A 20,222-nucleotide genomic window follows, 5' to 3' on the forward strand; every position below is an offset into this window, starting at 1 on the left:
TTCACATACTACCAGATAGTTTCACATTTTATGCATTCCTTTCTACAGTGTAGTTTACAGCAGCAGCAGCAAATCAGAGCAAGCATATTTCACATTGTCCCCTCAGAGCAGGAACAGAGAGGTTCTGATAACAGCCGTTTTCTCCATGTTTGCTTGTTCTTTCTGTTTGCTGGAGTTTATTTTCAGCAATCTGGATTTCTTCACACATTCCAAAGAAAGGTCAGATGGAGACTAAATAATAATAACTAATTATATAAATATATATATATCCACAATATATCCACAATTCCACATCCTTCACATTTGAAATAAATAGATCCATGCTGAGAAGAAATAAATGAAATAACATTGTGAGCTATTTCCTGGCAGAAAGTAGAAAGTAGTGAACTAGAACAAAACAAAGGATGTACAAGATCATAAAATGACCCAGAATTTATTAAGCGTCCTTTTTGTTGCTGTAAGGAGTGAATTGAAAAAATACTCTAATGGGTTTTTCAGAGTTAATTTTCTATTATACTGTGACACTGGTATCATTTGTCTATTGCCGCCAAGTGAGAAATGTTTGTAAAAGCCTAAGATTTTTGCATAATATGTTTAATAAAAAATTTAGAAAAATAAATAAAAATAAAAGGAGCATAAGGGTCTTCAGTTTCATTAGAGCTTCATTATGTCACTGAGGTCTCGATAAATCTAACAACCGAGTAGAATGTGTGACAATTGTTCATTAAAGATAATGTGTTTCTTTTATCCATTCGTTTTTTCTTCTGTGGGTTAACCAGGCTTAGTTTTGAACTAAGTTTCATAGTTAAGACCCAGGAGGTAGAAACAAAAACTTCTTATCAAAAAGATCTACACTCACACTTCCTCAAATTCAGCTGTTCAGTGGGAATCAATGTCAAGTTCCCTGACGATGGATAAATTAGTATCATATATGGTGACAGATGGTCAAAAGATTTAAAAAACATCACAAAACAAGTTAACATTTTCATTCATTTCTTTTATTTTGAGCAGAATTGATCATTTCTCTCTGTGTTCAATCATCATCTTCAGCTTTGGAACTTGCTTTAACATGAAGCTGCCTGATATTTTTAATCACCAGTAAATCCAATGATAAGTTACTGCTGTGTTCATTAAGGCTCAATAGAAACCTAATTAACACAAGATATTTTTTCATCTTTTTTTTATTCATCACGAGCTGATAACACATTTTTGTAGAATTTCATTCAGTTAAACCCGCATAAATGGCTCTCAAGTTATCTGCAGCCTCTTCAGGGGATGACATATTCACAGATGTACTTCTTGAGGCTGCGGCACACCTCATCATACCACTTTCCTTGTGCAGCCACTGAAAGAGCAACACAGCTCTCCCTCTTCGTTCCTGTGGGCTGCTTCTTGGAGCGATCCCAATTGAAGTAGTTGACTGGCAGGCTGTTGACATCGACATACTGCCCTTCTTTCACGATGTCTGCCACACCGATCCAGAAGTCCCTCGATCCTGGAGCACTCCTCTTTGCGTAGTCTCTCAGTTCATTGTTTTCCATCATGTCCCGTGGTGTTGCAAGAGTTCCTCCCTGAGCAATGCAGTCTTCATTTGCCTCATGGTAATGTTTGGGTTCCTCAATTGTAAGATAACACTTCCTGTGAGCTTTAATGCCCCGGAGACACACTGAAATCACACAGAGCTTATTTCAGGAGTGAAATGAGTTGTAAAATATAAATGGAAATGTGCCTTTAATTGTTTAAACCGTTGCATATCTTGCTCAGAAACATCAACAGAAACATCCAACTTGCAGTTCAACCTTTACAATTTAAGGCAAGGCAAGTCAAGGCATCTTTATTTATATAGCGCATTTCATACTACAGGCAACTCAATGTGTTTCAATGGGTGCTGCTGCCCTCTACTGGTGTTTCTACTGACCATCGGGGACGGGTTATCTCTTTGAAAAGACTACACTATTGCATGGGATAGCAGTGAAAGTAACATTCATAACAGGCCATAGTCAGGTAATGTATCCACTCAGTTATGTTAAATGACGTACTGAAGAGCGCAGTCGTGCTTATGGATCAAATGTATAAATTTGCTGTCACCTCCATTCCTATTAATCAGTTTAGTGAGGTATTACCTGTCTGTAGCGCCTGCATCTCTTTGAGTGAGTTCACCTCCTGCCACAACCTCTCAAGCTGGGCCCGCACATCATCATCCTCTGCAGCTGCACCTCGACGGGGAGGCAAGAAAAACAGGTAAGATAAACACCGATACAGAGCACATGATTCATGGACTGTTTGTGATTTTTGAAGCTACCTCCAGAATGCCGAGGCGACACGGCTTTCCTGGTACGAGATGGTCGGCCGCAGCAGAGCAGGGAGAAGCTGAGAAAGAGGAAGGCAGAAAGGGCCGGACGAACCATGTCTGAGGCCAGCAGATGCTAAAGTCCAGGACCCCGTGGCACACCTCGTACTACTGTGAAACTAACCAAAAACACTGCAGGCTGCTCATATATACTGGCCCTCTGTATGCCTGTCTGAGCTCTCTCGCTGCATTGGCTCCAACTCTGTTTGTTTTTGTCCAAACATCAGGAGGAGGTGAGGGTGGCAAAAGGGTGGAGGAAAATAAAGATTTCCTTGTGTCTAGTTTATTTTTAGATAAATATTTACCTGGAACAAGGTGCACTGAGCAGTGTTCCCTTTCATTTCTCCAAACTGGATGGAAATTTATTGACTGCTTTACTTTAACAGCGATCTTCATCTTATCCCTGTCTCGTCAGTTTTGGGCATCCACTCAGTTCCACTTTGTGTCTACAGAGAAAAAGTACCAACATCCATATCTTCTAACTGCAAATGAAAAAGAAACAATTATTGCTGCCATATGAATACAGCGTAACTTTAGAAGTAGTCTTGATATTTCTGTCACACAGTTGTATAATCTTTGAAAATAAAGCTTCTTTTGGACCCATGGGGTTGAAGCTTCTAGCGTTGGTACAGGCAAAGCTATTTATAGAGTGAGATGTATACATACGGGGGGGTGTGGGGCAAAAGAAACAAAACCCACGGCCATATGGACTCAATATAGCCATACACCTCCAGAAATCAGTTCCAGTATGTTTTTCCAGCTTCAATTCACATACCTTTATCCCTACAAGATGAAAAAGTACGCCTCGACTCTCAAGGTATGAATGTCCCAACAATGGACGAGGCAATGACGATTCAGGATTCATTTATCATGGAAAGAAATTGCAACACGGATGATGATCTGAGCATGTGTTTTTTTTCCAGCAAAGTAAATACAGAAAAACAAACAAACAACAATATTATATATTTTTTTGCCAGTTTACACTGTACCTGGCTGCTTCACACTCAGTGCATTGTGTCCAGTCCAAGCTCTGGCATGCAAATAGCTGTTGTAGCACATTCTTGTGTGCAGTCTCAATGCAAACTCTGTGAGCGCTGCTCTTTCTATTTCAAGGCCAACGTGTGATGCAGAACTTGCACCAGACCCTGAGCAGGGGATGAGACAGGCCACCACTTTACAGAGGGTTAGTTCCGCAGTCATAAATAATTAATGAAGACCTGACAATGCATGGACTGGTTCTGACCAGACAGGCGGCCTGGGAGCATCACAGTGGAGGTGGACAGGTCAACAACGTCTCAGTCATCGTGTTTTCTTTTTCTCCTGTGACACGCATACAATATTGGTTTCAGTAACAAAACAAAACAAAAAGTATTTAAACCCTTTGTAGGAGCTATTTGTAAAGTTAGTTTTTGTTTTTTGGTTCTAGTTGTAAATTTAATTTGCAAATAATTAGTAACTTTATTTGATTAATTTCAGTGCTTTATTTAGATTAGATTTTTTGCTAATATTCTTTGTTAGTTATTTGTTTTGAATATTTTTGGTAATTGGGTCACACTGGGCACCTGAGGCTATTTGTGTAGATAGGCACCTGGAGCACCAGCATGCACCTGGGTGGGCCATTGGTTTTTTACCAGGGAAAACGGAGAGAGCAGTAGGTTTTCTTTGTTCTTTTGTTTGTTTTATTGTTTGGAAATAAATAATCAGAAAACGCAAGAATTCATTTTTAATTTGTTTTTTATGGACAAATGGCCACTACACCCTTAATTGTGTCATTGATTATTCCTCACTTTGGTGACAGAAAGTGTGAGGTTTAATAGTGTTGCCAAAATTTCAGAATCTAATAATAATAAGCATATTATTCAGTCTTTATTCTGCATGAATGTGCATTTATATATGCATATATATATGTGTGTGTGTGTGTGTGTGTGTACAGCACTCTTTAGAGAGGGTATAAAAGCTCTGTAGCTGTCATCCGAAATGAGATTTATAAAACAAAACAGGGCACGTATACTTTGCAGATAAATTTATTCAAGTAAACTGAGTCGTGCTCAAAGAAAGTACACAACAAAAATTGTGACAAAAATATGCAATCACAGGTAAACCAGTTTTGTGAATACACTACACTGCTGAACCTCTTAACACACGTTGAGCTTTTTCTTTTACAACATGGATATACGCACACTGAAAAACACACACTCTCACACAGACACACACACACACATGAAATCAAGACCCATCATTAAAGGCGTCTGAACGGAGACGCATGTCTGAAGCATCAACAAATCTTCATCCTGATCTCAAAGTCTGGAAATCAATATCATCACTGTGAGCATAAACACTGTCTCCATGTTGTATCTCTCCCGGTCAAAGCCTGAAAAGTTTACTCTGTTACAGTTGAAAAGTCTTAAAATGGCCCTGCTGTGAAAGATTGGCCTTTTTCTATATATTCTTTAATATAACTGGGAAAATACTGTTTGATGTCCACATTGTGTAGAATTCTGACTAATCCGGATCATCTGTCAATAACACATATATATCGTGCAAGCTTGAGCAAATAGTGAAAATGAAAGGAATCCATCGGCACTATATAAACGGAGCCCCAACCCCAAGTTATATGATGAGGCGAGGGAGAACTGATGTAATAGTTTGCACGCCGACATTAATATTTCACTCAATATCACCTTTTTCTTTGTTCAATTTTAGATACTGACTGTATCTGAATGATCAAACACTCATCGGTGGCTCAAAGGCACTGGTGATCCCATAGTCTCTCGAGGTTGGCAGGTAAGAACACAACTTCATGCAAATATCGACACGCAGACGTCTCCATCTCTTCTGGTTGGTAAATTACCGGGACATGGAAAAGTGATTTACTCCCGTGGTGAGAAGCATTAAGACCCCAGGATAATGTTGTCGAACTTATTCAGTAGTTTGCTCTCTTCTTATCACTGTCAGCACAGAAGACAGGAGAGAATTTAGTTATACTTTACTTTCTAGTGTTTTTGCTACATCTATTTGAGTGCTTATCATGAGGGTGATAATAGCAGGTCAGTAAGTTTAGACGCTTATTTAGCTTGTTTCTAATTCAGTAGACTGTTGGGAGATGCCATTAACTATAATATGCACACAAGCCGATTCATATTACATCGCAGTTCAGCGAAGACTTCAACAATGGTTTCAGAATGGCTCGTGCACTTGTTTCCTGGCTGTAATCAGCTTGTAATTCTCCATTTCCCCTTTGATTGACCAATCAACTGACAGGCAATAGATTACAGACAAACACTTACAGTACACACACACACATTCATGCATACACGTATACAGCACATGCAGACATACACACTCGTGTGTGGTTGCGTTCCTCTGTGGTGAATCTGTGCAGTCTCTAGGTATGATGAAGTGGCGTTTGTGGACTCTAATGAATGAAAGGCATTCGCTCCTTGCTGTCATTATCTCCCTCAGGCTCCTCTTCTTCCTCTCCTGCTTCGCTGGTCTCTGTGCTGTCGTTGGCCATCTAGTGGTGAAATGATTTTCATCAAATTATTTACCATTTACTGGGCTAGCCATACAGAGAGGAGGAGTAAACAAATGTGAGCTAGCATCAGGCGGTACAGTCAATGTGTAAATGTGCTCTCAAATGATGGGCAGCTGTGTGCCAGATTTACACTTAAGCATCTGTTCCCTGAGTTAGATGTTGACATCAACATGCAAAACACTGCTGAGAAATATGAGGAAGTTCTATTATCTCTCACTTACAGGCTTGACTTAGCCTGAACATTTGCTGAACATATCACAGATAAGTAAAACTTGAATTAAAGATGAAAGCCTACACTTCTATTACATTGGGATTGTTTCAAATTCATTCTGGTGTGTCAAGACTGTTAAAATGAATTCAGTATACAAATTCTCTTAAATCTGCCTACCAGTTCTTTTTCATCCAATCTGGATGAAAAAGAACTGGGACACCACAAGGGCTAAGTATTTTGCTTAATTAGTAGTTTCCTAAACTGGCTTTGTACTGTTTTCTCCATTAATTTACTGTCAGAATTTGCTTCTTTCCTCCTCCTACTTGCTGTAACTTCCCCTGGATCATTATCATGAGTTAAAAAAAAAAATCTCATCAGTATTTATACAATCTGCCGTCCAGAGTGACTTACTTTTCTCTTTTATACAAGTGGTTGAAAAATAAAGCAAATTAAAATAGTTTCTTTGCAAGGTGCTCAGTTTGATAATGTAAGCATAAAGAGTCTCTGTCGTGTCCAGATTGAATTTTGTTACTTTATATTCCTTCATATTACAAGATGGCAGACAGCCAACTAACTTAACACATTGCAATAAAGTTAATGAAATAAGTTAAAGCCTTAAAACCAATCCATATGAAGGAATTAAAGTACGGGAAAGCTCTGCCTGTTAATTGTTGTGATGTGATATATTTTAGCTTTGATGATAGGCACCAAAAAATAAAAAAATAAAAACTAGAAAATGCTGTTTTTACCAGAGGGGTGGGAGACTTCTCGACATCCAGAATGAGTTTTCCTACATTGCCTCTGTCATGAATTCTCTGCATGGCTTCTTTTACCTGAAAGTAAAATATAACATGAGCTCCTTTGTGGAAAAAGAATGCCATTATTGTTTTTGGTAATTAAAAAAATGAACAACAAAATAGAATGTAAAACGTAATTCATTTATTGGAAATTTTGGTGATTCAATTTGGAAATATATATATTTTTAATTAAGTATGGTTAATTCAAACCAACCAAGAGCAATAAACTCTAAAAACTTTGGCTTTCATGCTTCTTTGGGACTTCTACGTATATGTTTACCCTACAATGTTTCAGTGTGTTAAAAAACATCTGATTAAATGTGCCAAAATGCATGGAAACAGTATAACAATAATGTCTTCAGGGGTTTTAATGTCTCTTATGGCACAGACCTTTTCTGTTGTGACACTTGAAAAATAAAACACCTGCTGAAAAAAATGTCTAAGTTAATCAAGCGGTGCGATAGTTTCCTGGTTATTTTAGTCCTTAGACCCCCTTCACAGAGCAGCTTATTATTACATCTGACTCACTCTACTATTCTGTTTGACACAGCTTTATATGGGATAGTTGTCTTGCAGTTGTCTTGGAGGTCTGACTTTTTCTGGATAGACGATTTTGTGATGCAAATGTATTACTCTTTTGAACACATATTGTTTTGAGAAGCAAAACGCTTTATTTTTGTGGCCCCAGCCAACTAGCCGGACTACCATCGTCAACGCCAAAACGAGGCTGGATCTCGGCTCACAGGACGCAGCAGGGAGTAAGTCAAATTTAATAAATGATATTGCTAATATGGGATGTCATACAGCTTCATGTCAAAAGAGGCAAACTATCCCTTTAATATTCACTTTCTGGAAGAAAAAAAAAAAAACCTTACAGCAACAAATTTCTAGTCCAAATTCTCCATTTCTAATATCTACAAAAATGAATGACATTTGAAGTAAGTTTTGAAGTAGTAATTATAGCATAGATTTTTTTTTTTTTTTTATAAATTCAATTTTACATAAGATCCCAAGTCTCTGTCAACTTGACACACAGAACAAAAGTGGCCAGTCTAGCCCATGGACTCTACTACTACAAAGCCATGCTGATGTAATGGATGCAATATGAGGTTCAGCATTGTGTTGCTGAAATATTCAAGGCCTTCCCTGAAAAAAAAGCATCAGCTGGACCGGAGCATATGTTGCTCTGAAACCTGCAAATACCTTTCAGCATTGATGATGCCTTAATGCCTTACCAGATGTTCAAGTTACCAGTTCTATAGACATTAATAAACCCCCACCCCCCCGTACCATCAGAGACGCTTTTTAACTGAGCGCTGATAAGAAGCCGGATGGTCCCTCTCCTCTTTAGTTTGGAGGATACAGCTTCCATCATTTTCAGAAAGATCCTTAAATTTCAATTTGTTAGATCACAAAACTGTTTTCCACTTTTTAATGAGCTTTGGCCCAGAAGGTGGCAGCAATTTCTTCCTGGCATGACAGAACTTTAACCTACATTTGTGGATGGCACTGTGAACACGTGTTTCTGGAAGGGTGCCTGAGCCCAGGAATTGATTTCCATAACAATATCACGCCTGTTTTCATTGCAGTGCTAATTTTTTTTGCCAGTCTGTAATTAGAAATTCAGATTTTCCATTTGTTATTGAATGCACCATCAGTACCGGACTGGTAACAGTCGTTATAAAATAAATTAATTGGGGAAATATTGGCCAAATAAGCAAAAGCTCCCACTGTTAGCCACAAAAAACTTAAATCGAAACACAGAGGAAATGAGCAACAGTGAAGTCCAGGGTTTATGGAGCCAGTATGTGACTTAGAAATCACAACGTGAGTTCTCAATGGTCTTATTAACCACCCAGCAGCCGTAACATTCTGCGGTGCGAGATTGTGCCTAAAAGAGGGATCAGCAGCTTACCAGCTGTCCATGGTCTAACTGCAGAGAAGAAAAATGTTAGTATTTGAGAACAGAAATTCCAGTCATGTATTTTTCTCTCAGTTCGTTGTGTGATCTGAGCTCTTAGGCTATATACTGTCCACTTTATCACACCGTAATAATGTTCTCCAAGGGTTAGAGAGCACTCCACATCTCAAAAGGAGGCAGAATCTGAGGAAGTACTTGAGTGAAGCACTCCCCTCTGGCAGGAGGCTGCGGTCCATCAGGACCAAAACCTCCCGCCACAAGAACAGCTTCTTCCCCTCTGCAGTTGGCCTCACCAACAAGGCCCGCTGTACCCCCCCCACTGACATGACCCCTTATCCCCACTGACACTTTATATATTAACTTTATATTAACGTTCTGTCTCGCTGTCATTACAGAGTGCGTTACATTAACGCACTCTTCTTACAAATACTTTGCACATATTTTAGATTTTTTTTTTTTTTACATTTATTACTTTATTCTATTATTATTATATTTTTGTTCTTATGGCACCAAACAGACCAGGCCAAATTCCTCGTGATGTACAAATTACTTGGCAATAAAACCTGTTCTGATTCTGATTCTGATTCTGAATTCGAGCAGGTCACTCCACCCGCTAAAATGATCCGCTTGAATAGAGGTTTAAATAACTGGAATGAAAAAGGAGTTGCTACAGTGTCTCTCTTGCGTTTATTTTTGGTCAAAGCATGTCATATTAAGACTTCAGTAAACTGTGCCAGCTTTGGAAGAAAGGGCATAATAGTCTCCTTGAAGTGTGCTCACTTTCAGCCAAAAGAGCATATATTTTAGAAAAGGGAAAACACCTTTTAATCTGATTTAAGACGGACCCAAATGTAATATCACATACGAAAAGCTGATTATGCAATTAAAAAAAAAAAAAAAAAATCAATAAATGAAAGTAAAACTTGGTTTTGTCATCACGTCGAGGGCAGAATAGAGAAATTATCATTTCACAAAAGAAAGACCATGGCCAACATCTAGATAAGAACATTTATCAGTTTACAATCAAAAGGAATTCCATTATTCTGCATGTTTCTGTAAATTACTTTCCACAGTGCATGTTTCTGGAATTTGACATGTTCTCAAATCCATCAAACTTCAGTCCAGTGTCTCCGATAGTTCAACATTACCACAACACTGTCAGAATTTTTCAGGGCCAACGACCTGTCAGCTTAAGAAAATCTGAGAATTGGTCCATATCGCCAGTCAGCTGCAGTCTGATTTTCTAAGAGCAGGGCGGTGGAGGCGGGTTGGCTGTAATCGCAATTTTCTCTACACACCACTGCATTCGACCATCGGTCTGCTGTGAATGGTACTCCAACACCTCAGTGATCACAAGGCAGGGTTGAAAAAGGTTTGCATTTGCATGAAAATAATGAATATCTTATCACGGTGCAATGGTGGGAGCTACACCTGGCCTGAAGATTTAAAAGCATGTATAACTACTGCTCCCGTTCTACACTGAGAGATATTTCTTTGACTTGTACATCCTGTTCGTGAAATGGCGCACAGAATGCTTGTATTTTCCATAGACAATATTATGTGACAAAGGTTCATACTTAAACTCAAATCCCTGTATTCTTTAACAGTTTTCAGATAACCTAGAAGTTAATCTACCCAAAAATGAACCACTGTTATTAGACTATTGTCTGATTTTTTTTTTGGTTCTGCAGGAGATAAGAAAATAAATACTTGTTATGGTAAGAATGTAGAAAGTTAAGCAATCACTGGGGGCTCTGGTTTTACTTTAACATGCCCAAGAGCAACCTTTACATCCAACAACATATCTGGCACATACACATTTGAACGTCAGTGTCTCTTTAAAGGAAAAATTTCAAAAACCACAAATGAGGTCATATCTCTTTTCTCTCATTAGTCTACACAGGCATACATGGATGTGTGCCCCTTTGTCTGAAACCAATGTGTCACAAGCATTCAGTTGTTGAAGGAAATGGCAGAAAACAAGCCGGGAGCAAAAATAGGTCAGAAACTCGTCCAGCACTTGGCTGCCAGGTAGCAACTTTTCAGAGAAGACGGGATAAGCTGCACAAATATTTGAGGACTTAGATGTTTGTGTACAATGATAACGTGTCAGTGTGAGATATTCTATGCTGGCTGACTTCTATCTCTCCTTGTCATAAACAACTTTTACCTTAGAACCAAAAGCAGCATTTCCATTAGTAAAACTACTGGTGGTCAGAAAGCCTCCCACTTTTCTGTTCTTGTCAAACACATATTCACCAATGTTTCAGTCCAGAAAGAAAGGTTGCTATGGTCAACACGTAAACTAACGCCTGATGAATTCTCCTTTCAGGCATATTAACAAGTGAGGCAGGCTGCGCCCCTAGCACCACATCCCACGCCATCCTCCCCTCTAATGAGATTCTTCATGGGCAATGCTTGCAGTGAATGGCCTGAGCGACCTGCCAGAGTTTCATGATAACAGAACATGGGAAGTTTCCCATGAGAAATGAAAATCTGAGGACAGCAGTTGTTTCATCAACGTCTCTCACTCTCGCTGATATTTGACACAAAGTTCAGAATCACTTACAAGGAGCTTCGTGTGATCCATTGGATGAACTGCCTTTGCTTTTGTCTAAATTCTTACAGGCCAAGAATAAACCTTTAACTGCATGTGCAGCGACTAGGATTTGTTTTACGTCAAAGCGGCAGAGTTTAGTTCACTTACACCCACACAGTGTTTTTCCTGACCAACAAGACCTTTGTTTTAGTTGAAAGTGGGCAGAACTTTGTCAGAATTACACAAGGTCTCCAAATTTCATGAACCAATAGAAATAGGGATGATGTAGCCTCTTTTTGTGCAAGTGCAATAAATTAGTGCTGTTTGACCAAAAGATGCATGTCCTAAAGGTTACCCATGTAGGCAACAAGACATAGAAAATAAGTGGGAGAGGTTCTGGCCCTGCAGAGAAACATGGACAATACAGAGAAGGGGAGTGTGGATATGTCCAGACAAAAAGGTTAAACTGAGGCTGTGTAATTAATGAGTACCACATGCCTGAAGTTCTTTTACAGGGCGGTGCTCGCGTGGCACGATGACTAATCAAAGCAAAGAAAAGTTAAAAAGCAAAAAGACTTGTTGGGTCGAATGGGGCTGGAACTCATTTTTGCCCTCCTACCTACTTACAACTATTTCCGGGTATCTTAAAAGTGGAAAGTAATACATTTGTGACAGTTGTTACCAGGATTTTTGACGGGTCAGGGTGAAGACAAAGAACATCTGGGGATGTGCTTTTTTATTTTCTTTTGGTGACATAGAGTAGTCTGACGAGTCATTGCCTTTAACAGAGCGGATTTATCCTTGATGCATACAGCTCTTGAGGAAAAAAGGAAAACTGGCTCTACCCACTTCCCAGAAATCCACTGCTACTGTAGTAACTCATTTCCCTCAGGTGTTGATAGTCATCTATCTAGCTTCTGCACCACTGGTCGAGTATAGGTGTAAACAGTGGTTCCATCATGGGTGGCACTCATTTAAATTGGCTTCATAAAACCTTTCGAAAAATCATTTCCGGGTATTTCTTTGTTTCATGATGCTTCAAGTGACCTTGTTCGGTGGTGGTCAAATTTCAGCTTTATTTGTAGTATTCAAGTTTATGAGTAAAAAAGGAGACAAAGAAAAAAAGGAATAGTGCCAATGTCAGCATACTCACTTGCCCTATTGTACTCCACAGTAACCAATAACTGATCTGGGGCCTGTTATGTATTACGTGGTTAGGATAGACGTCATGTATTGTACAAAGGAATCTGTAGGAATAAAGACTGAAGTGATTAACTGTTGGGCTTCTAGTTGCTGTGTAATAATTGTTACGCATGAAGATGCAACCTACCCACCATCTGTGGGTCCAAAACCAGCTGACAGTATCGAGCAGAAAGCAGCTGCATCAACAACAGGTTGCTTTGCTGCTCAGGATACATTTGAATTAAATCTATAGATGTATAGAGAACAACTTCACCGTTTGACCGCTTTTCGGCTCGTGGACTTCATTGTGCTCACCATAAAACAACCATTAGTCAGCATTTATAAAGAACAAATATGAAACAGAGAAAAATGCAAACCAACCGGTCAAATATACAGCCACACAGATATATTAAAGAATGGGCAGGAGTAGGTTTGATCGTTTGAAACCAATTGTTCTCCCACCCAAGTTTGTATGAGAAAAACTCTGCCCTATGACGCACCGTTCTGACTTTCCATAATACAGCCTTTAGTCCTCTGAGTTCAAAATGCAAAGAAAAAGCCATAAAAATGGCTCAAAACCTATTTAAATGCTTGTTTTTGGATGTTTTATGACGACTCTGACAAAGGCTACAAGCTGAAATGCGTCAAACAATGAAATTGTTCTCCATACACATACCACAAGTGTCGCTAAAGCTCTGACTTCTCCCGACTTTTTTCCTCTCCAAGCACCTCTGAAGCATTCGAAAGTGTGCCAGGAACTTCAAAGTTGATCCTTTGAAGTCAAAACCTACCTATTTAGGATTGCTTTTAATGCCCAGTAGTACGATGACACTTGTATCTTATTTTATCTTATTTGATTTTGTTGTATTTTATTGCTTTCACTGTTCTTTTATTGTTTTTATTTGTTTTTACTTATTCTTCTCTTTATTCATTACCTGCTGTAAAGCACTTTGGTACATCGTAAGGATTGTCTGTAAAGGGCTGTATAAATAAAATACATTTACATTTACATCATTCAATCATCTTTCGCCCTCTGGTCACAACGGGTTCTTACCTCTTCCAGCGCCCACAGGGAGTCGACTACAGGCTTGATCTTCTTCTGTTCGTAGAGGCACAAAAGTTTGTCCATCACCGATCTCACGAGACTAGACCTCCCTTGTTTGAAAAGGAGATTGAGGAGCGAGAAACCAGCAATGACTTTGTTCTCTTCGTAAAGTTTAATAGGATTCACCTTCTCCACCTGCCACCACTGGAGAAAACAAACCGTAGAGACACGTGAACAAAGAGTGCTTCAATGCAATTAACTGAGCAGTTACAGGATACCGTTTCTTTCAAATGTTGATAACAGAGTGCACGTCTGACTCACAGATTTTGCAAAGCTGAAGAAACTCTTTGTTTCCCCAGTTACCATGTTTGACGCGCCTGGAAAAACAAAAATAAAAGGATTGCCGTATGCTGGACAGAAGTTGCTGGTTAATAACAGGCAGCTATGACGCAGGAACGGTGAGCGGGGGAGGATCGGTTGGCACCTCAGACCCTTAGATCTGTGCAAGCATGCTTTTGCACATATTAAGTACAACTACAACTAATGAATTAATCTCCTGCTAATGCTGTTGCTTAATGCAAAAGGCTTGATGGGAACTGAAGTAATTAATAGACACCAGATAAGAGTGGTGGCTGTGAAGGACAATACAACGTCTTATTTCTATCAGCCTCATTACTTTGCAACCCGTCCAGCTTCTTACACAGAGGATATATATACACACACAAGACACTGTGGGAGATTGGGACCCTATACTATATACAAAACACAATGGGAGACTGACTTAGATTTATGCTTTCATCTTAGAAATCAAGCTGCACCAGGGAGACAGTATCTTCAATTATTGCAATCTTAGTGTATTTTCCCTTCTCTAAAATACTTTCCTTAGTCAATATTACCATTAAAGTTTAAACAAATTGAGTAGAATATCTCAATGTACTGTACATTTGGTTTTGTTTCTCACTCTGAGAGCACGAACAGCTGAAGGCAAACGTAACTGTGACACAACCCAAAAGACACAAGTGTCGCCCCTACCGTAGAGGATGTAAGTCCCCAGTGGCTTCAGCAGATTCAGGCCTTTCCCTGTGTTCTCTCCACACAGGCAGTCCAGCACAATATCAACTCCATCTGGAGAGATCCTGTTGAGCAGAGAAAAATGACGTCCACTGTAAGACAGCTGCAAGCAGTAATGAGACCATCAATCTGTTCTCCGTCATAACTTAATCTGATCATATTAAAGGTGTGGCTGTGGGGACTGATAGGAAAACATGTTTTTAGCTAATTGCAGTGCCCCTCTGGATGGTTAAATGACAAACTCCTAATTTGGCAAACGCAGGTGGGCTCAACGGGCAAACACATCAACACATTTTTGCTTATTATAGCAACCCCGTGTGCTCGAAAATGATGACAAATTCTTAAAGCTACTTCAACATTTGGTTTTGAGTCCTTATATTAAGATTGGTTTCGATAAATTAAAAGGTTGCTTTGAATTAACTTAAAACTTCAAAAGCTTTGCCCAAAAGCCCACTGTGACTGTGCCAAAGAGTGTTGAAGGTGCAGTTATGAAAGATAGCTTTAAAGAATCAGGAGACTCTCCAACTAAAGTGTAAAAATGTCATCAGCACATACTAGGGGTGCCTGTGCAAACTGTGCTGCTTGGCCCCAAATGATTTAAATCAACATGAAAAAACACTGTACAATCATTAGAGGGTTAACTAACAGCTATTTGCATCATGAGCCAATCTACAGATATTTTACCAAATACAAAATTTGCCATTTCCCAGAGTCCAGGTGATTGTCTTCAGACGTATTGCTTTGCAAAGCCAAACTGAAATGAAGCTGACCTCTTACACTGAAATCCAAGCAGAGAATGTTTCGGAAATGAGTTTTCCTTGATTAAATGAACTGATTATGAAAACCATTTCAGGTAAAACAACGAATCACTTAATTTATTTGTCACTGGCAGAGAATTAATTCGAATTAATTGGGATAACTGACAATTTTAAGGTGAAGAAAAATCCCTCCTTCTAAATTAGTTTGGCATAAGAACTCCCTTTGAGCATAGAAAGAAACTGTAATGAGTACTTTTCACTCATTTGGGGCAATTTTTATGGCTTTAAACATTTATATTGAAAATAGCCACAAGACTGGGTGAATTAATCAACTAAATTAGATTAAATTCAGTTTCAGCTCCAAAAGCAGCCATTTATCTTGCTGCCTAAACCCTAATAAGTTATTTGTCTAACTGGTACAGGTCTGCTGACCATGTTGTGAAGAATCCTCAATCATTGAGATCAAGTATGATTCGAGGACGCTATCTTATAAAGTGATGTAACTGCATTATAACTGTGGGCACTGAATGCTGAAGGTTAAAACATACTCTGGGTCCATACATTCAGTCAGTGATTCATCCCGTGGAGCAGCGTCATGCTCTTTCTAATCATGGATTCATAAGTTATGAGCATTCACTCTCTGGGGTATTAATGTCAGGAAAACTTGTTGTGTTCAACCCACATTCTTCTTCCCACAGGTTTCTTTACACACAAAAAAATAAGGACACTTCTCAGTGCCCACAACATTTTACAATGTGATACAAAATACTTTTGGTCTTCACTTGTCGCGAGCAGCATGAACCAGATCAAAAAAACAAAAACTTTTGTCATTACGAGACTCGCTACAGGAAACAGACATGAAAGAATGTTAGGCATGTTGCTACCACGACTCCTTACTCTCTGCCTTGCGGCTCTCGGCACCTGCTTGGCTGGACTGCTTGGTGGTCTTGTGATTCCCGTGGTTTTTGCCTTTTGCAAAAAAAAAAAAGGCTAATTTAACTGAACTTTGCACTTGATCCCGGGAAGAATGTGTGGGCCAGAGAGATGAAAAGCATAATCCACAACCACTGCTGATATGTAGGCAGAAAGCACCGAACGTCAAATGCTAATGAGGCTTATAATGTGACAACCAGCAGCTTACTTATGACTTATATAAATAATATACACATATATATAGATCTATATATATATATATATATATATATATATATATAGATCTATATATATATAGATCTATATATATATATAAATTATAGTAAATTACTGTGAGAGCTTTTTGAAGTGTGTGATGATATAAGTTTAAGGTTCAGAGCATAATTCTAACAAACCCTTCTTTGCACTGCGATACAGCTGACAGCCTGCATGTAGACATTAGGGTATCACTGCTCAGCACCTAATTGGCTCAGTTGTTCCACAAGCAGACCACCACCCTACACAATGCTGCTGCTCGCTGATACAAGTCGTGGGTTGCCATGGGGACAACTGCCACACAAGCCCAAATAAGGCAACCAGCAGCATCTGCATCCTCGCACAGCCCTCTGCCCTGAGCAGTGTCCACGTTGTCACAGCAGTCAGCGTGTGAAGCGAGCCACAGCGACCTGATGAAGCTTTAGTCCCGCTTCACAAATGGATGCCTCCAAAATACACCAAAAGAAACTCAATACAGACCCCGCCGTCTCAAGTCGTAGTCGAGAAAGACACACGTGGCATACTTACTTTTTGACTTCTTGTATGTAGTCAACGTTTCGGTCGAAGAGATGAGTCACAGAGTCTTTAATAGCAGCATGTTTAAAACAGGAGGCGATTCCAAACACAGTTATGTTAGGTACGGTGGAGCAGAGCTGAGCCACAGCTTGACCCTGAAAATGAAAACAGTTACAAATATTCATTAATGTCTGAAAGCCCAGCTGATAACTGAGTGTGTCACACAAAGCAGCGGTCTTACATTTTTAATATATATATATATATATATATATATATATATATGTATTAGGGCTGAGCAATTTTATCGATACTGCGATATATATCGATATTTCGTTTCCTAATAAAGTATCGATTTTCAGGCGCGAGTATCGATTTATTTATTTATTTTTTATTCATTTATTTTTTTTAAAGCAAACTTTATTGAAAAGTCAGACCTTATAATTAGTGAAAACACAGAACATAAAGGTAATAAAATACAATGCCAGGGGGTCACATTATACAAAACGGTGATAAATTAGTTCATAAAAATGTTGTATAAAGTGCATAGCTTTCACGTTTGTGACATGTTCGTTTGTTTCTGTTTGTCTGGCTGTATTGTCCTTCCGGTTCAAAGGTTGGACCACCAGTCCAATCAGCAGATTCATGTCAAATCACACTGTCCCTTTTTTTTCCCCAGAAAATGATGTAAGTGTATCGAATCGATTCGAGTGTATCGCTACAGCCCTAATATATATATCATAACTATGCATCTAAATCTACAGCTGAATGTTGCGGTTTAAGACGTATACTGCAAGTTTGTTTAATTGGCTGAACTGCTGTTGCGCTTTGCAGTAGTCAAGAAGAAATGCACTCACGACACCACCTCCTGCCGAGTGGACCAACACCGACATCCCCTCTCGCAGATTGGCAACTTCAAAGAGCATCATATAGGCAGCCACAAAGTTCAGGGAGAATGCTGCTGCCTCTGCGAAAGTCATTTCATCTGGCATCTTGTAGACAAAATCCACTGGTGTGCAAACCACCTCTGCCCAGGCATTATAATTCACAAAAGCCATAACTCTGTCACCTATCTGAAAGGAACATATTTGGTTAGCAGCACAGCAAAGTCGATGGTGATGAGCAGCTATCGCAGGTGGCAGTAGATGAATGATAATATTGTGATTCTCACATGTATCTGGCATATCTCTAGATGAAATGACAACCCTTACTGCGTTTCAGGCAGCCTGCATTCACAGACCACCACATAGACAACCTTTAATTTCCACTTACTTCAAATCCCTTTGTGTTCTCACCCACTGACTCCACTATTCCACAGCACTCAAATCCAGGGACGAGGGGGGGTTTTGGAGGATTTTCAATGGTCCCCTGACGAACCATCAAATCCAGGAAATTCAAGCCACTGGGAACACATGAGAATATTACATTTATGGTTTGTTGACCATCTGATTCGGTTTGAAGGAGAACCTTACCCTGAAGTGCCCGGCCACTGGCAGCTATTTAATAACACATATTTAATTGGAGCTGTTAAAAGATTTAGGGATTACCCAGTGGCTGTTCTTTTCATAATTATCTGCAGCGAGTCGCAGGCGAGTTAGTCCTCTGTGGATACAAGGCCAGATCCCACAAATATTCTGCATTGTATAAAGCGGAGCGTGCACTTTTATCTTACTAATGTGTTTGCCAACACTGGCAATGGCCCAGTTGCAATCTGAAATGGACTTGCGTCTTGAATCTTGTGACCTGATGCGCCATTCAACAGATTTCTGTTATTTCTGCGGCTGAAAGATGCTGACATCAGTTTGGTTTTGTTATGAACGGGCTGCAGCCAGACAACCTCTTCCACTAGGGAAAAAAAAAAAAAAGGGACCTGTGGCTTCATGACTGCGAATTTCCCACGAAGGTGCTGCTCAGCGTTCACTCTCTGTAAACCGGAGAACAACGCAGTCTACAAGTGCATATAAAACACACGAGGTGCTCTCATACTTACCATGCTTTGACGCGGATCTTCACTTCACCATCCACAGGCTCGGGCATTGCCTTCTTGGCTACCCGGAGTTTGTTCAGACCTCCAAAAGCCGCCAGCATCACCGCTCTCATTTCCTTCGCACTCCCAGCCGAGTCCACGTTCACCGTTTCTTTCTTCGCATTTTTGTCAATCATGTACTCGGTCTCCTCCGTCATATCTGCACCTTCTTTAGCCATGTCAGAAACCAAGCAGCTCTCCCCTCCTTGTCGGGAGTGATGTGGCGTGGAGCTCGCACGCAGACGAGGCGCCGTTATCCACAAAGGAGCTGAGGATCTCACTGTCCGCCGGTTTGTTCAGTCATGATGGCAAAAAAAATAAACAAAATAAAATATCCTCAATCTTAAAGTCTGAAATGTAAGTCTTACGAACAAGTAACAGAAATGCTGCTCCGAAAACCAGAGTTTTCTATTTTGGGGATGTACATAACATTTCAATCGTTTTGCATGATCCTTTCCAAAATAGAAAGGGCGCCATCTGCTGTTAGAAAACGTGCAAAACTTTGCGGTCTGACGGTAAAACTCCTACAGTGCGCAAATCCACAAAGCGTCTAAAACCGAGGGGGAAAGCCTGTTTTTTTTTTTTAAATTTAAAATCTGTACATGACTTTAAATGACGCCAGTTTAAAGCTGTGGAGCTACATACACTAAGAAAAAATAAACGGAGAAGCAGGAAGTGTATGTTGCTCTGGATACAGTGGGGTGCACTGTCTGAACTGCAACATGAGCCCCGTTTTAATTTTACATTTTGGCCAATTAAACCATCTATAAATAGTTTCTTCTTGCTAAATATGCACACACACACAAATATATATATATATATATATATATATATATATATATATATATATATATATAAAAATAAATATAAAACCATTTGATGCATAGAGAACTCAAAGCTAAAAACTTTGATAGGCAACAAAAGAAATCTCTAAAAGAAAACTGATGATTCTCTGGTTCTTAAGCGTTTAATCTCAAGCGCCATTCATATCACTTTATATCTTAAATATGAGATAGCTCCTTTGAAATTAAAGGCTTAATTTACATTTCTTAAACATTTTTGTGAATGCATCACTTTATAGTATTT

The 20,222-nt window shown here is 39.4% G+C and overlaps 2 protein-coding genes across 4 annotated transcripts; both read right to left on the reverse strand.

Moving 5' to 3' along the window:
- Window positions 1–927: 927 nt before the first annotated feature.
- Window positions 928–2,526, reverse strand: clec3a (C-type lectin domain family 3, member A). Its single transcript, XM_075471061.1, has 3 exons — window positions 2,303–2,526; window positions 2,124–2,210; window positions 928–1,666 (listed from the first exon to the last, which is right to left on the reverse strand). The coding sequence occupies exons 1-3, from the start codon at window positions 2,406–2,408 to the stop codon at window positions 1,269–1,271; spliced, it is 591 nt and encodes a 196-aa protein (XP_075327176.1). The 5' UTR covers window positions 2,409–2,526; the 3' UTR covers window positions 928–1,268.
- A 1,832-nt stretch (window positions 2,527–4,358) lies between these two features.
- vat1l (vesicle amine transport 1-like) lies at window positions 4,359–19,585 on the reverse strand. 3 transcript variants are annotated; one of them, XR_012769486.1, is made up of 10 exons: window positions 19,101–19,585; window positions 18,383–18,512; window positions 17,968–18,183; window positions 17,126–17,268; window positions 14,613–14,716; window positions 13,902–13,957; window positions 13,590–13,784; window positions 6,846–6,929; window positions 5,694–5,864; window positions 4,359–5,298 (listed from the first exon to the last, which is right to left on the reverse strand). XR_012769486.1 is itself a non-coding variant. In XM_075460677.1 (9 exons), exons 1-9 carry the CDS (start codon window positions 19,313–19,315, stop codon window positions 5,766–5,768), a joined length of 1,242 nt encoding a protein of 413 aa, XP_075316792.1. In that variant the 5' UTR covers window positions 19,316–19,585; the 3' UTR covers window positions 4,359–5,765. The 3 variants fall into 3 exon arrangements, 1 of the variants encoding a protein (XP_075316792.1); XR_012769485.1 differs by having other exon boundaries at window positions 5,690–5,864; XM_075460677.1 differs by having other exon boundaries at window positions 4,359–5,864.
- Between the last annotated feature and the right edge of the window lie 637 nt (window positions 19,586–20,222).

The sequence above is a fragment of the Odontesthes bonariensis genome, chromosome 1, assembly GCF_027942865.1.
Source record: "Odontesthes bonariensis isolate fOdoBon6 chromosome 1, fOdoBon6.hap1, whole genome shotgun sequence".
In the NCBI taxonomy this organism is placed as follows: Eukaryota; Metazoa; Chordata; class Actinopteri; order Atheriniformes; family Atherinopsidae; genus Odontesthes; species Odontesthes bonariensis.